We start from the raw sequence: 13,025 nt of genomic DNA on the forward strand, positions 1-13,025 counted from the left end.
CTAACCCTTTCTTTCACTGCAATATGCTAACATCGGCCCTGTTCTCACCCTCATGACTGGAGCCCATCATTCGAATGTGAGTCTTAACACCTACTACTGCCCCACCTCAGACCCTGCCTAAGCTCCCGTTTAGCACTTTCTTAGCTCCTTGCATTACACCTACTGGCACACCCTCTAAGGAAGGGTGACAACCCTGGGGCTACCACATGCCTTGCTTACAAAGCCATGGTGTAAGACTGAATCAGCTCTGAATTTTGCATCAGTTAGCGTCACGCTTATTTTTAGGGATTCCCTTTGTATGTATGTATTATGTATGCATGTATGTATATATATGCACTTCCACTCAGAGCCTCAGGTACATGAGGACAGGCCAGAACCGTGTGGCTCTGCCACTGCCCTCCAGCCACCAGAGAATCTCCGGGTGGCCCCGGCCTCCAGCTAGCAAACAGCTTGCCTGTGCTTGCAACAAAACCCCTTTTATAAATAAACAAATAAACCCCTCGCGCCCGGCTGCTATTTTCAGTCAGCTCTGCCCGGGAGGGGCGCTGAGGCGGCTGATTACGGCCCGCGGCCGCAGGACGCTGGCGGCTGCRGCGCTGCCCCGCCCCGCCGGGCGGCGCCCGCCGGCGGTTAACGGCCCTTTGCCCTCTGGCCGCCGGCGCGGCCCGGGGCGCGGCTGCGCGGAAGCCCGCCTCGGGGGGCGGCCTGGCTCCGGCACCCCTCCACGGCCGTGGGCGGCCCCGGGCGCGGCGAGGAGGCTTCCGGGGCGAGGCGGGCAGGGAGCGAGAGGGAGGGACGCAGGGCCCCGCCGCCGCGAGCCGGGGAGCGCGGCGCCTGGCAGGGTGAGTGCGGCAGCGGCTCCGCCGGCCTGAAATTTTCGTTTTCATCGGGAAGCTGGGTTTGTTTTGGAGAGAGCGGAGGCAGGGCGCGGTTTCTTTCCTTCCCTCCCCCCCCTCCCCCCCGCTTTCTTTACTGCAGTTGCTTCTTTTTGCCAGCTGGCGTTGCACCGATGTGTAGGAAATGCTTTTATGCGTTTCCGACGTCACTCCTTACTGCGTTACAAATAAATCTGAATAGTAACGGTGTTTATTGCGCTGTCCCCTGTCTAATTCCAGCACGGGGTCCGAGGGGGGTGTTGTTGCAGCTTCCTCATTCTCCAGCCTGCTCCCTGAGGGTCCTGATGACATGGCTGCCTGGGCTGGCCTTGCTGGGGCGGCGTCAGATCTTAGGCATGTTCGCTTCAAGCATCCTGCCTTCCCCCCATCCCTGAAAAACGCAGGGAGCAAGAGGCTGCTGTGGTGGGGAATAGCAGGGCTCCAGCCTCCCCGGCTTCGCACCAGCTRTTCCGGGAGAGATGCGACGTGGGACGCCGCTGCAGGAGCTGGTGCCTGGCAGGCCGGTGGCTGTCAGGTTGCCTTTTGAATGCTGGCTTTGAGGGCCGCAGGCACCCAAATCCGCAGCCTGATGCCGTTCAGCATAGGAAACGAGTTGTAGGTGCTCAGGTGGATGAGTGAAGCCGTGGTGGTTGTCAGTAATTTAATTCTGTGAATGTTTGGTTGCTATTGCGCCTAACTTCAAATTCTAAACGAAGCCCCTCTCCTTCGGGGAAGTTCATTTATTTCCAAGCAGTTTCAGTCCCGGGGAGGCATGTGCTGCAGACCCTTAGGACGCTGCTTCCCCCGTGGTGTCAGGTGCTACCAGAGGTTCATCAGTGTGCATCTCCCCTCTGGCTGTGTCGAAATGGGTGGACCTGTGGGCTCTTCTGAGGCAACGGAGCAATGGTGGGGAGGCTTCCACATGTGCCAGCCACTAATCCACCTCGCGGTTTCTGAGGGAAGCATATCTGGGAGTGCGGGTCAGAGGAGAGSTGCAGGTTGCTCTGGCCTGATCCCCTCATGGCAAAACCAATAACTGGAGAGATGCAACAGCATGCATCCTCTGTTTAATCTAGATAGAGCCTTTGGAAGGTCCTGTTTTTTCAGAACAGCCTTTCTCTCCATAAAGTCTGTTGTAAGAGTAAGTGTCTACTGTAAAGAATATATGAATCAAATTCATAATGATATGAGCATGCAGGGTCAGGTCATCCAGAAACCTTTGCTCAAGTGCCTTGTCAGTGACCTGCAGAGCCCACAGAGAAATGGGAGTGAGGAACAAGCTGCTGCAGGTCGAATAGTTAATCTAGCCTCTTGTTTGCAGCTTTACCTCTGATCTCTGAGGGTATTGTGGCAAACAATGTAAAATCAACTGACAAATATGTGCTTATATTATGGGGAAGGGGGTTGTTGTTCCATAAAAATGTGGTCATTCTGCATCTTCTCTGTAACCACTTTGAGGAGAAAGGTGTCAATAGTTATGTTACTATTACTAAGCCACAGAGAAAGTGGGGATTCCCACTCCTAACCTTGTGTTTCCGTTGCTGAGATGTTACATGCAATTTGGTTAAATTCACTGATTTTCAGGCAGGCAAAAAGTGAGTTGTGTCCTTTGTTCTATAAATTCTTACTTGTCATGGAAGCCCTACCAAAACTTCCTAAATAATACTGCTCAGTGCTATCACTAGTGCTGTGTTGTAGATCAAAAGACTATTGCTAGTGGTTTGGCAGGGATCAGGACAGTAGGAAAATTCTGCTCTTCAGGATAGCTAAGGTGAACTTAAAACGCTAACTGCCTCTGGTTATGCTGAGCAGTAAGTATAATTAAATTACTGTGTTGTTTCAGATGGAACTGGGGGATTGTTTCCATCTAAGTTTTCTTTTCTGGAGTTCTGGGAGAAGAGAAACATAAGAAAAGTTGCTACCTGTATAGTCTATAGCAAAGCTGTTAGCAAGAATTTTTCTTAGGTGAAAAATCAGGCATGCAAAAACTTGTTCTTTCCACCCATTTGTTTGATATAATGTGTCAGTAATATAAATTAGACATTAGGTTTGTATTTTGTAGCAACAGGCCAACACTAGGCACTGCCTTAAGGAAAAAAAAGCACAGAAACCTTCCCTGTTGGCTGGTATCTTAGAGTGTTTGGTTTGGCATTTAACTCAGCATTTTAACGTTTATTGTTCCAGTTATAGATGTGTGCTCTGTAACCTCAGGTTAGTTAGCTACCTACCCAGATGGTGTCTGTAGGGTTTGACAAGTCTTTGAGTTATACATATTGAAGCGTGCATGTACTATAATGTTCTGTCTTTTGTGGTGTGTGTTTCTGGGGTGTAGGCAATAAAATGAAGCTTGAAATGGACTTTGATTTTTTTTTTCTTTTTACTGCAACAGGAAATTACAATAATCTGTTGCCATGATGACTAAACAATAACTGTTGTGGTTTTTTTAATCTAGTAGGTCAATTCATTCTGCTGACTTCTGCCAGACACGCTGTTAGGTATAAAACACAGCCTGCACACTTACAAGTAAGCTGAAGATAATACTGAAGATAAACAGACTTAGAGAAGGTAAGAATTTATAATTCTGCCATTCTGACACTTAACTTCTGGCTCCTGTTTTTCTCTAAAGGCAAATCATTTTCCTAGAGAAGTCAGAGGGGACTTTTTTTATTTAAACAAATTCTAAACAAAATGCTCACTGCCATATATGATCAGCTCAAAAGATGTAATATATTTACTCACTGAAGAGCCTAATGAGACCAATGGGAACTGCTGTCTCTGCTAAAAATATGGTACTGTAATACAGAAATAAACAAGAAATCCWTAAAAAGAACCCTCAAGCGCCTAATAATGGGATTCAGGATGTTTGTTCCACCAAATCAGTTTTTCAGAGAGGTGATAATTTTCCAGCCTAATCATGACATAGACTGCAGAGTTTACACTGGGAAATATAAAGACAAAAACAATTTGTCAGTTTAGATTGAAGTAAATTTGAGGCATTCTTGTTTTGTATTTTATCTCTCAGGTTCTGAACCATGGACAGCCTCAGTGCAGCAAATACCACTTTTGCACTTGACCTCTTAAGAAAGCTATGTGAAAACAAAAGCACGCAGAACATATTCTTCTCTCCTTTTAGTATTTCTTCTGCTCTGTCTATGATTTTTCTGGGTTCAAAAGGTAACACTGAAGCCCAGATAGCAAAGGTATGTCTAAATAAAGTGTATCAAATTTGGCATGAACATGTGAACCACAAATCTGTCTTACAGAGTCTGTGACCTGCACTTAATGTTAAATTGTCATTGTCGTTCTGGCCTCAGTGAACAGAGGTCTTCCTTTAGTATGTACTTAAGCKGTACCTTTTATTTTTTAATTAGTATGTGTTTGTGTAGGTGGAGCTTTCTTCAGTATGCAATTAAGAGGTTCTTGGCTTTTTTTATTTTGTTTGTTTTGTTTGTTTTTGTGAGACAGTAGTGTTCCTTTTGAATGTTAGGAAAAGATACTGAGGTGAGGCGGTGGGGGTAGGTTTTGTGTTTATGTAGCTAGAGATGGATCTCCAGTTACAAAAAATATTTTCTTCCCCTTTCTTCCTTGGGAGTTATATCGGACTACATTTTGGAAATGTAGCCAGGCACATTTGAAAAAATAAAAAATCACCCTGTAACTGTGTCATGTCAGACACCCCAAAATTTGAAGAAATCAAGAAAAAATCACCAGTCACTTGTTTAGTATTTGCCTCTGTTTTCACAATCCCAAATTTTAATGTGTGAGCACTTGGAACATCTGGAAGAAAGAAGTGGTGCAGGGCTAAAAGCACAGCTCTGAAGTCCCGATGGATACCTGAGCCAAGATTCAGAACAGGGAAAAGCTGGATGGCCAATGAAAAGTAAAATTTATGATATTAGTATGTAAGCAAGTTACCAAAAGTAGAATTAGCAAGTGTAGTGAACAGTGTGCCAGTGGTATATCAGTAGGGTCTGCCCATGCGTGCACTCAACCCCCTCAGTAACTGCAGTACAGCTTATCCCACGTTCACTGAGAGGCTACCTACCTCCCCCTTCTTAGTGTGAAGAGCCTTCACCTAGATCATAATTTGGAGCAGATCATTTTTACATTTACATTTGTAGTGATGGTAGCAGTGATCAAGAATGAGATGAGAGCTGAGACATTGTTTTATTGGGAGTTTAACTCCTTGCCTGTGTTAACACTAGTTACAGCAGCCTGTTTTTCCCTTGTCATTTGAAGGGCTGGGTTAGGATTACGCCCATCCTTGTTTGCATCTAAGGTATCGGATAAAATCCTTTGATGCTACTACAAACAGTGTGAAATCATCTGAAATTCTGTTCTGTTTTTAAATTACAGTTTTCAGGTTTGGGGGTTTTAACACAGTTCTGCTAGGTTTTCTAGGGTGAGGATTGTAAATCCCCAGTTCTCCAGTAAAAACCGTATGCAGCATTAAGGAAAATGTAAGATGGGTCTAAACTCAGAATTCTCAAGAGGCTGGATGGATTTCTTAGGAAGTTATTGCTTAGATTTGACTCATCTTTTGTCCACAAAGCATCGTTCTCTGCATTGTGATTTTAAAGCATTATATATATTAGTGGGCAGGAACATTCRCTTGTTTTTTGATAGTGTCTTGTTCAAAATGTGCACTGTACAGTTCTCAAATGTTGTGGTATTCATATCGTGACATTCTTTTGCAACAATTATAATTTATTTTACTTTAACCAACCATTTGAGTGGTTTAAAATGTCACCTTATTCCATGTCACTTCATTTGAAACTTGCATGTGGATTTAAGGATTCTCATCAAATATTTAGCTGATATATTTTCACTGATATGCAGCTAAGAAAATGTGCTCTACTACCTTGGTGTCAGTCTAGAATAACTCCATGGACTTCTGTGAATCATTTCAGATTTAAATCTGTGTAGAGGAAGCAGCACTAGAGTTGTAAAAAGTTGATGCTGAAGTCTTATCGGGATAAGCCAAATACCCCAAATACTTATCTTGGTTGCTGCAGATTTCATTTCGTTGAGCTGAGTGAAATATATCCTGTGAGAATTTCAAACACTGGTCTATGCACACCCTTCTCATAAATCAGATCTTTAGAAAAATATGTCTAATGTTTTCTTTGACTACTAGGGCAGTCCAGTGTCATGGAAGCAATGAAACACTGCTAACTTGTAATTTGCATTCAGAGAAGCCTTCTCAAGTTGTCATCATACATTAAAGTATTTCTTTCTTTCCTTCAATTTTAATATAACTCAAGTGGAGGTTCTAATATTAATGAACAAGAATGCTGTATCAGTTTTAACATTCATTTATTTCRTAAATGTTTTCATGTAATGAAAATACTGTAAAGATTTCATGTAAAGATTTCAAGTCAAGCAATAGGCACCTGTACTCGTGAACGTTTTCCTAGTAGAACTTATGCCAAGTGTGGTATGATTAGGTACTGTAATTCATTTACTTCCTCAATAAAATACGGATAAGAGAGCACAATGATGAAGACAATACAAAAAAAGGTCACAGACAGACAGACAGAATTGAACATGCATCCCATTTAGGAACACAAATAGCAGCAGAGTTTTATTGTCATAGTTAATTTAAGGCATTACATAAAATGTTGCTTTCAACTCTGAGGAATGGGCTGTAAAAGGGCTATTGTTACCACAGAAGAAAACGATAACTGCGCGTTGGTTGACATTTTTTAAACTTACCCAAGTAGCAAATGCCACTTGCATACTTTTCTATTTATGCAATTGGCAGCATTAAATGCATGATCAGTCATTTTTCTTCTTATGTGTACCTCTTTTTGCAAAGTGAAAGAGGAGGATAAACATATGTTTTGTTTTCATTTAAATCTATGAAAGTGATTGGACTTTATCAAAAGCAAGTATGGTGAATGATATTATTAAATTTATTTTATAAATACAGTAGTTTTTTATGCTGATGGTTTCATTACAGGTTCTCCAAAATYTTGTTTTTAACTGTATATCCCTTAATGCTTGGATAGAGTGAGGGAAGCTGTATGCCACTGACCCTTCTGCACCCTGACTTATTACTCATACAACATCTGACTGTGCACACATCCTGTGTAACTTGCATGATAAGCTCCAGAAGGGCGGTGTGATGAAAAATCTCCTGTCTTCCATGGCTTGCGCTGGGTGTTCAAGTCAGTTTTTGATCTCAAAACTGGTAAAAAGAATTGTGCTCAACCAAGTGTTTCAGAGAAGACGTGGACTCTGCTGAGGATGTTTGTCTTTCTACAGGTGCTTTCTTTGAGCAAAGCTGAGGATGCTCACAATGGGTATCAGTTACTTCTTTCTGAAATTAACAATCCAAATACCAAGTACACGCTCAGAACAGCTAACCGGTTATATGGAGAAAAGACATTTAAGTTTCTTTCAGTAAGTAAAYGTTAAATTTGTGGGGTTTTGAAGTATAAAATACTCGCTACCCTTTCCCTCTGGAGGGCAGATAAAGGCATTGTATTTTACTTCACTAGTTCTTTCTAGACTGAGACCTACCAACCCGAAAGAGAGGGAGCAGATTTTCTCAGTGTGTTTTAAGAATAGTCTGTGACTGAACACGAGTAAAATACATTGCTGAAATTCTGTGCTTAATGTTCATTGTAGTCATTTACAGAATCAAGTCAGAAATTCTATCACGCTGGACTAGAGCAAACTGACTTTGTGAATTCTTCGGAGAATTCCAGAAAACAAATAAATGGTTGGGTAGAAGAAAAGACTGAGGGTAAGTGTTTTGCAAAACTCCATCTTGCATTTAAAGGCAGTCAAGGCTTGGATAAACTGCTATTTCAAGATAAAATATTTTGGATTTTTAAAAAATCCTGAGCTCTCACTATTACAGAGTAGATACTCTATTTGTTAATAATTAGATATATGCCTAGCTGTTAAAATTTGTTTTCCTTCAAATGTATCTCAAAGGTAAAATTCAGAACCTGTTGACTGAGGGAATTCTTAATTCAATGACCAGACTGGTGCTGGTGAATGCCATCTATTTCAAAGGCAACTGGGAGAGCCAGTTCAACAAAGAGGGGACAGAGGAAAGGCCATTTAAAATTAACAAGGTATGATATGCTGAAATGCTGACAGTGCAATGTTACATTTAACTCGTCAGGAAAAATATATTCACGCAGGGTTACCATAGGTAGGCTGCATGGAATTACTTCTATCCCTCTAATATGAACATCCTCTTTGTTTATTTTCTGTTAAATGTTCACATACTTTCTAAAAATTTTAATATCAAAATTAAATATTTCTTTTTTATTACCCTTATTTTCTGCGTTTGAGAGAGGCAGTCCTATATGTAGTTACAGAATTTGAAACAACTTCTGAAGAGAACATTGCTAAGTGAAACTGTCACACTATTTGTGAGAGTCCACAAGGTGCTGGCACAAGAAATTATAAATTATTTAGCCTTCATGGCCTGTAGTCCAGTGCTTCTGCATACAGAACCCCCTCAGACGTGAAAATATTTATAAAGTCTGCTCCTTTCTCTGCCTTTACACAGCTGAAAAGTGGGCACAGTGGTTACAGTGCACAACTTCATCAAGGCTTTAAGGGCTTACTTTCTTGTCAAGAATCTGGGATTACTAATTCTTTTCTCACATGAGTGGCAAGTCAAGAACGACTTCACAAAAGTTGTCAGTGAACAGTTGTCAAGTGAACTTGACTATTTCAGCATAAAACTGGTGTGCATAAGAAAAGGATTGTACCTTTAGGCTGCAGGCAGAAAGGAACGCTTGTACATGTTCAGAAACCTCTGAATGTAACAGCCTTCTTCAATGAAAATGCTTTTTCACTGCATTTCTACCATGGAATTGATGCAAAATAAATGGGGGAGTAACCTTTTCTTCAAAGACATCAGTACTAGACTTTCTCTCTTTTGGAAGTACATCCATGCTATTCTAAGAAACGCAGCCGCTATGATTAGCGGGCCAGGGCTGCTTCTTGGAGATTACTAGTTCTTGTTAATGACATTTGGCAACATACCCAGAGTTTGGGGTAATGTGACTCCCTCAAGAATTCACCTGCTTTAAACAAACACTCTGCAAAATTGAAACCGTTGTGGCCAATTTAAAACCATCCCTCCCTCAGTGGTGAAATACATCCAAGAATGCCTAAAGGTACTAATACCACTTTTCAAATAGGGAATTTTGTAGCTCACCCCATACTATATACTACAGTACTTCAGAAACCAGCAGATTGACTTGGTGCCTGGCATCTTGTCCTCTCACTATTGATATATACAGTGAAAAAGCTATCAGAGTTGCAAAAACATTTCTGGGATATTCTCTGTGGGCATTGTTTCAGTGGGCTTTACTTTACTTTTTTTTTTTTTTTTTAACTTGTTGCATGGTGATCTCATCAAGGTTACAGAGGAAAAAAGGCGATGGAACCCTTAACTGAAATGGAGGAAAACAGTAAAGTAAACAATAGTAACTGATGCTCCATGCAAAAAAGGAAGGAGACAGTGGAGAACAAAATTGAGAAGAAAAACCTCCCCTCTCCCTAATGTCTGTGTGATTTTTCAGGACTCAAGATAGTGCCCTCAATTTTTTGGCATTTTTAGTGGCACGTTAAAATATTTTAATTCCTTTATGCTATAGCACATAGAGCCGCATAAAAATGAAAATATCTAAATTGAAATTATTTTTTGTTCATATAAAACAAGGAAGACAGGCCATGCTTCCTACCAGCTCTGTTAAAAGGAATGCTAATTCTTAAGTATGTAAAAGCATGTTCTTGCCTCTTTACAGACACTTCACGCATACTTCCCCATTAACAATTAAAAATTAAATGCCAAGGATCCTTAGTTCTTATCCCTTGTTTTACTAAAAGCAGTGGCAGGGCTGTACCCCACAGCGTGTTCTAGTCCTCTGTACAGTCAAATTTAAAAAGCTCTGAGTAACTGGATGCCCGCCTCTTATTTTAAGACCAGCATACTAGCTTAGTATTAACTGTTGACATCACTTTATTTTTAGAATGAGAGCAAACCTGTGCAGATGATGTACAAGAAAGGTGAATTTAACATGACCTATAATGGGGACTTCCGGACCAAAATCCTTGAGCTCCCTTATGTTGATAATGAACTCAGCATGATCATCCTGCTCCCCGATGCAATCCAGGATGGATCCACTGGCTTGGAAAGTGTAAGTTGTTAAACTAAATGCAAAGACAGTTTGTATTGTGCCAGAGAAGAGTTTGATATTGCGTATAGACCTGCAAGTTCGGTTCCAAATCTGTTGTGTCACTGGTGCACAATACCAGCTGAAATGTCTCATACACCCCATGCCCAAAGTGATTGGCATAACTTGTGTCACTGCTGGTCAAGCTGCGTGCTGCCCCCTACCCAGAGAGAGACTSTGGAAGAAGGCCTAACCCTCAATGGGAGTAGGGGTTAGCTGTAGTTAAGGTGAAGATGTAGTATGGTGCCTGCCAAATGAGCGGGGGTTCTGGGAAGCTCTTAGGAAGTCCCTGTAGGAAGTCCTTGACCCATAGATGTTCCTTTCTGAACAGCTGGAAGGTTGTCTCTGGCCCAGCACCTGGAAACAGGCTCACAGGAAATGCTGGGGCCTCTTTTGTGCTGGAGATAGCTAACCAAGGAATTCATTAATCAGATTCTCCCACATTGGCTGCAAAGGATATGTGAGCAGGCCTTTTCATCAGGCCTGTCAACCTGAAGGAGGACCTTTTGTTTAAGACATAGAAGAGCTAGGTTCAGTTTCTTTGGGACTTTGAAAACAAGGATCAGTTCTTCTGTGCCTTAGTTTCCCATATGTAAAATAGGGTTGTTACAATCTAGCATGTTTTATAAAGTAAACTTTACAAAGAAGGGACTGATCCTTTCTGTATCTATCACAAAAAGCATATGGGCCTCCAAAACTGGGGACATAAGCTCTAGTACCAGATAAAACTTGCACTTTTGGCTTGAGAGCCTCTGAATTGTAGAAGATACATGCATGCACTGTTTAAACACATACAGTAATCACCACTTTTGTTTTTGTGAATCTGTGACTCTCCTCTCATTTGAATTATATGACTTCTGTGGGTTTGGGGTTTTTTTAGCTGGAAAGAGAACTTACATATGAAAAGCTGATGGAGTGGATTAATCCTGAAAGGATGGACTACACAGAGGTGAAGGTGTCTTTACCCAGATTTAAACTGGAAGAAAAATATGATCTGAAACCCATTCTGAGCAGCATGGGAATGCCTGATGCGTTTGACGTGATGAAGGCAGACTTCTCAGGAATCTCATCTGGCAACGAGTTGGTGCTCTCTGAAGTGGTTCACAAGTCCTTTGTAGAAGTCAACGAAGAAGGCACTGAAGCGGCAGCTGCCACAGCAGGAGTGATGATGCTGCGCTGTGCAATGATTGTTCCAGAATTTACTGCTGATCATCCCTTCCTCTTCTTCATCCGGCACAACAAAACTTCTAGCATTTTGTTCTGTGGCAGGTTTTGCTCTCCCTAAAAAGGAGATGTCCTGGCAGAAGAGCCACTATTACTCCAATAAGTTTATGTTCCTTTGGAATAGGATTGCTCTTTTGCACTAATTGCCTTTTTCAGCAGTGCCTGAATCCGCTTTTGTGGTCTTCATCTCAAGCTTGGATAGCATAACAGAGCCACTTAGAAATGTATAGCACCTGCCATTTAAAACAACCCTTTTATCCGGTGGGCTTAAATACAGAGTTCTCTAACTCCCTGAAGGCATAAAAACAACCCACTTGCTCAGTGAATACTTCTGTCTATGCTTGTGGTTGCTACTGCACTTCAGCTTTTCTGGCCACTGTACAGTGAGTCAGAGAGTGACGTCTCATAGAAAAGGAAGAAATTAATTTCATTTCTGACTAAGTTGGAGCTCATTTCCCAACCTCGTCCCTTTTTTCTTCCGATCCCAGTCTTTTTGTCTTTTTTCCCCGGACAGGTCCATTTAATGTTTATTACATTCCCTAGAGATGAAAGGAGGGTTTGGCAGCCTGTAGTACATGTTACTAAGCATCCTAACTAGACGGATTTTTTGGATAATAACCAAACAAGCACTTAGCCAAGAGTGGGAATAGAAGTCTGACTGTCATAACAAATGTCCTTACAGATTTTCCTGGGGCCAGGATCAGTGTTTTATCACCAGCTGACACCAAGGTTTATTAGCTACTGTACATTGGAGCCCTCYCATGGAGTAGGAGAGATTTCTGTCCTAATATAAAAAGCATGTCATTTAATAAAAGGTATATGGGGCCTATGCAATATTTAAATGCCAAACCTTTACTTTTTGTAGCTTTATCTTTTTTCCTATTCATATTTTGTTTAAACATGCTTAGTAAATAATACCAAAGATACGGCTGAAATTACTTTCCAAATACAATGATTTGTTTTAGCTGTTTCTGTTCCTGAAAATAATAAAAGAACTAACCATGAGTGTTATGGGACTTGCATTTCTTTTCCACCCATAAATTCTGCCATTTTTTTTCCAGCTGTAGTGTGAAGAAAACTATTCCGGATGGATGACAAAGCCTCCCTGTAGCTGGTTAAGAATTCATTGTTTAATGTCAGATTTCCTGAACAGAGTAAAATCCAGCTATTTACTTGGATTGCCATGAAGTTTGGGGTAGACTTTATCCCAAACAGCCTGTAGAGCCAGGGGGTCCTAAGATAAGCATTGGTTTCTGGGCAGGACCCTAAGGGTGCGTATGTTTTTGTGCACAACTTCAAAACAAGTCATGGCTCCCTGATCATGATCCAAATAGTGCTAAATTGCCCTACTCTTAACCCATGACTGTGCACAGTAATTCAGCTATCTCCCRGGGAAGACAACTGAAGCGTTATTTGGAGGAATAAAAAAAAATAGCCAGTGGGATGCATGTCACATGCTTAAGCTAAACAGCTGGTACTGTACACCCAAAGACAGAATGGGCCAGGTTACTTTTACCAAACAGTAGCCTTTAAAACAGTGACTTTATGGGTGGGATGTCCTGGCTGGCCAAATCAAGCTGTGGTGAAGGAAAAAAATCAAGTTAAACCAAAAGAAAAGGTTTCCCTCCTGTTTCTTTCTTTACATGTTATGTAAAAAGAAAGTAAACAGAAACAACAGCAACCTAAAATTTGAATTTAATAGGCCTGATGAGGAAGA

At 41.5% G+C, this 13,025-nt stretch overlaps 1 protein-coding gene across 2 annotated transcripts; it reads left to right on the forward strand.

The window, feature by feature from the left end:
* The first annotated feature begins 737 nt into the window (after window positions 1-737).
* Window positions 738-12,313, forward strand: LOC112971347 (serpin B6-like). 2 transcript variants are annotated; one of them, XM_026076706.1, is made up of 8 exons: window positions 738-842; window positions 3,328-3,440; window positions 3,898-4,075; window positions 7,143-7,280; window positions 7,509-7,626; window positions 7,821-7,963; window positions 9,881-10,048; window positions 10,965-12,313. In XM_026076706.1, exons 3-8 carry the CDS (start codon window positions 3,908-3,910, stop codon window positions 11,367-11,369), a joined length of 1,140 nt encoding a protein of 379 aa, XP_025932491.1. In that variant the 5' UTR covers window positions 738-842; window positions 3,328-3,440; window positions 3,898-3,907; the 3' UTR covers window positions 11,370-12,313. The 2 variants fall into 2 exon arrangements, with proteins under 2 accessions (XP_025932491.1, XP_025932492.1); XM_026076707.1 differs by having other exon boundaries at window positions 739-842; window positions 3,331-3,440; window positions 10,965-11,392.
* The last annotated feature ends 712 nt before the right edge of the window (window positions 12,314-13,025 follow it).

The sequence above is a fragment of the Apteryx rowi genome, unplaced genomic scaffold (assembly GCF_003343035.1).
Source record: "Apteryx rowi isolate R43461 unplaced genomic scaffold, aptRow1 scaffold_437, whole genome shotgun sequence".
Lineage (NCBI taxonomy): Eukaryota > Metazoa > Chordata > Aves > Apterygiformes > Apterygidae > Apteryx > Apteryx rowi.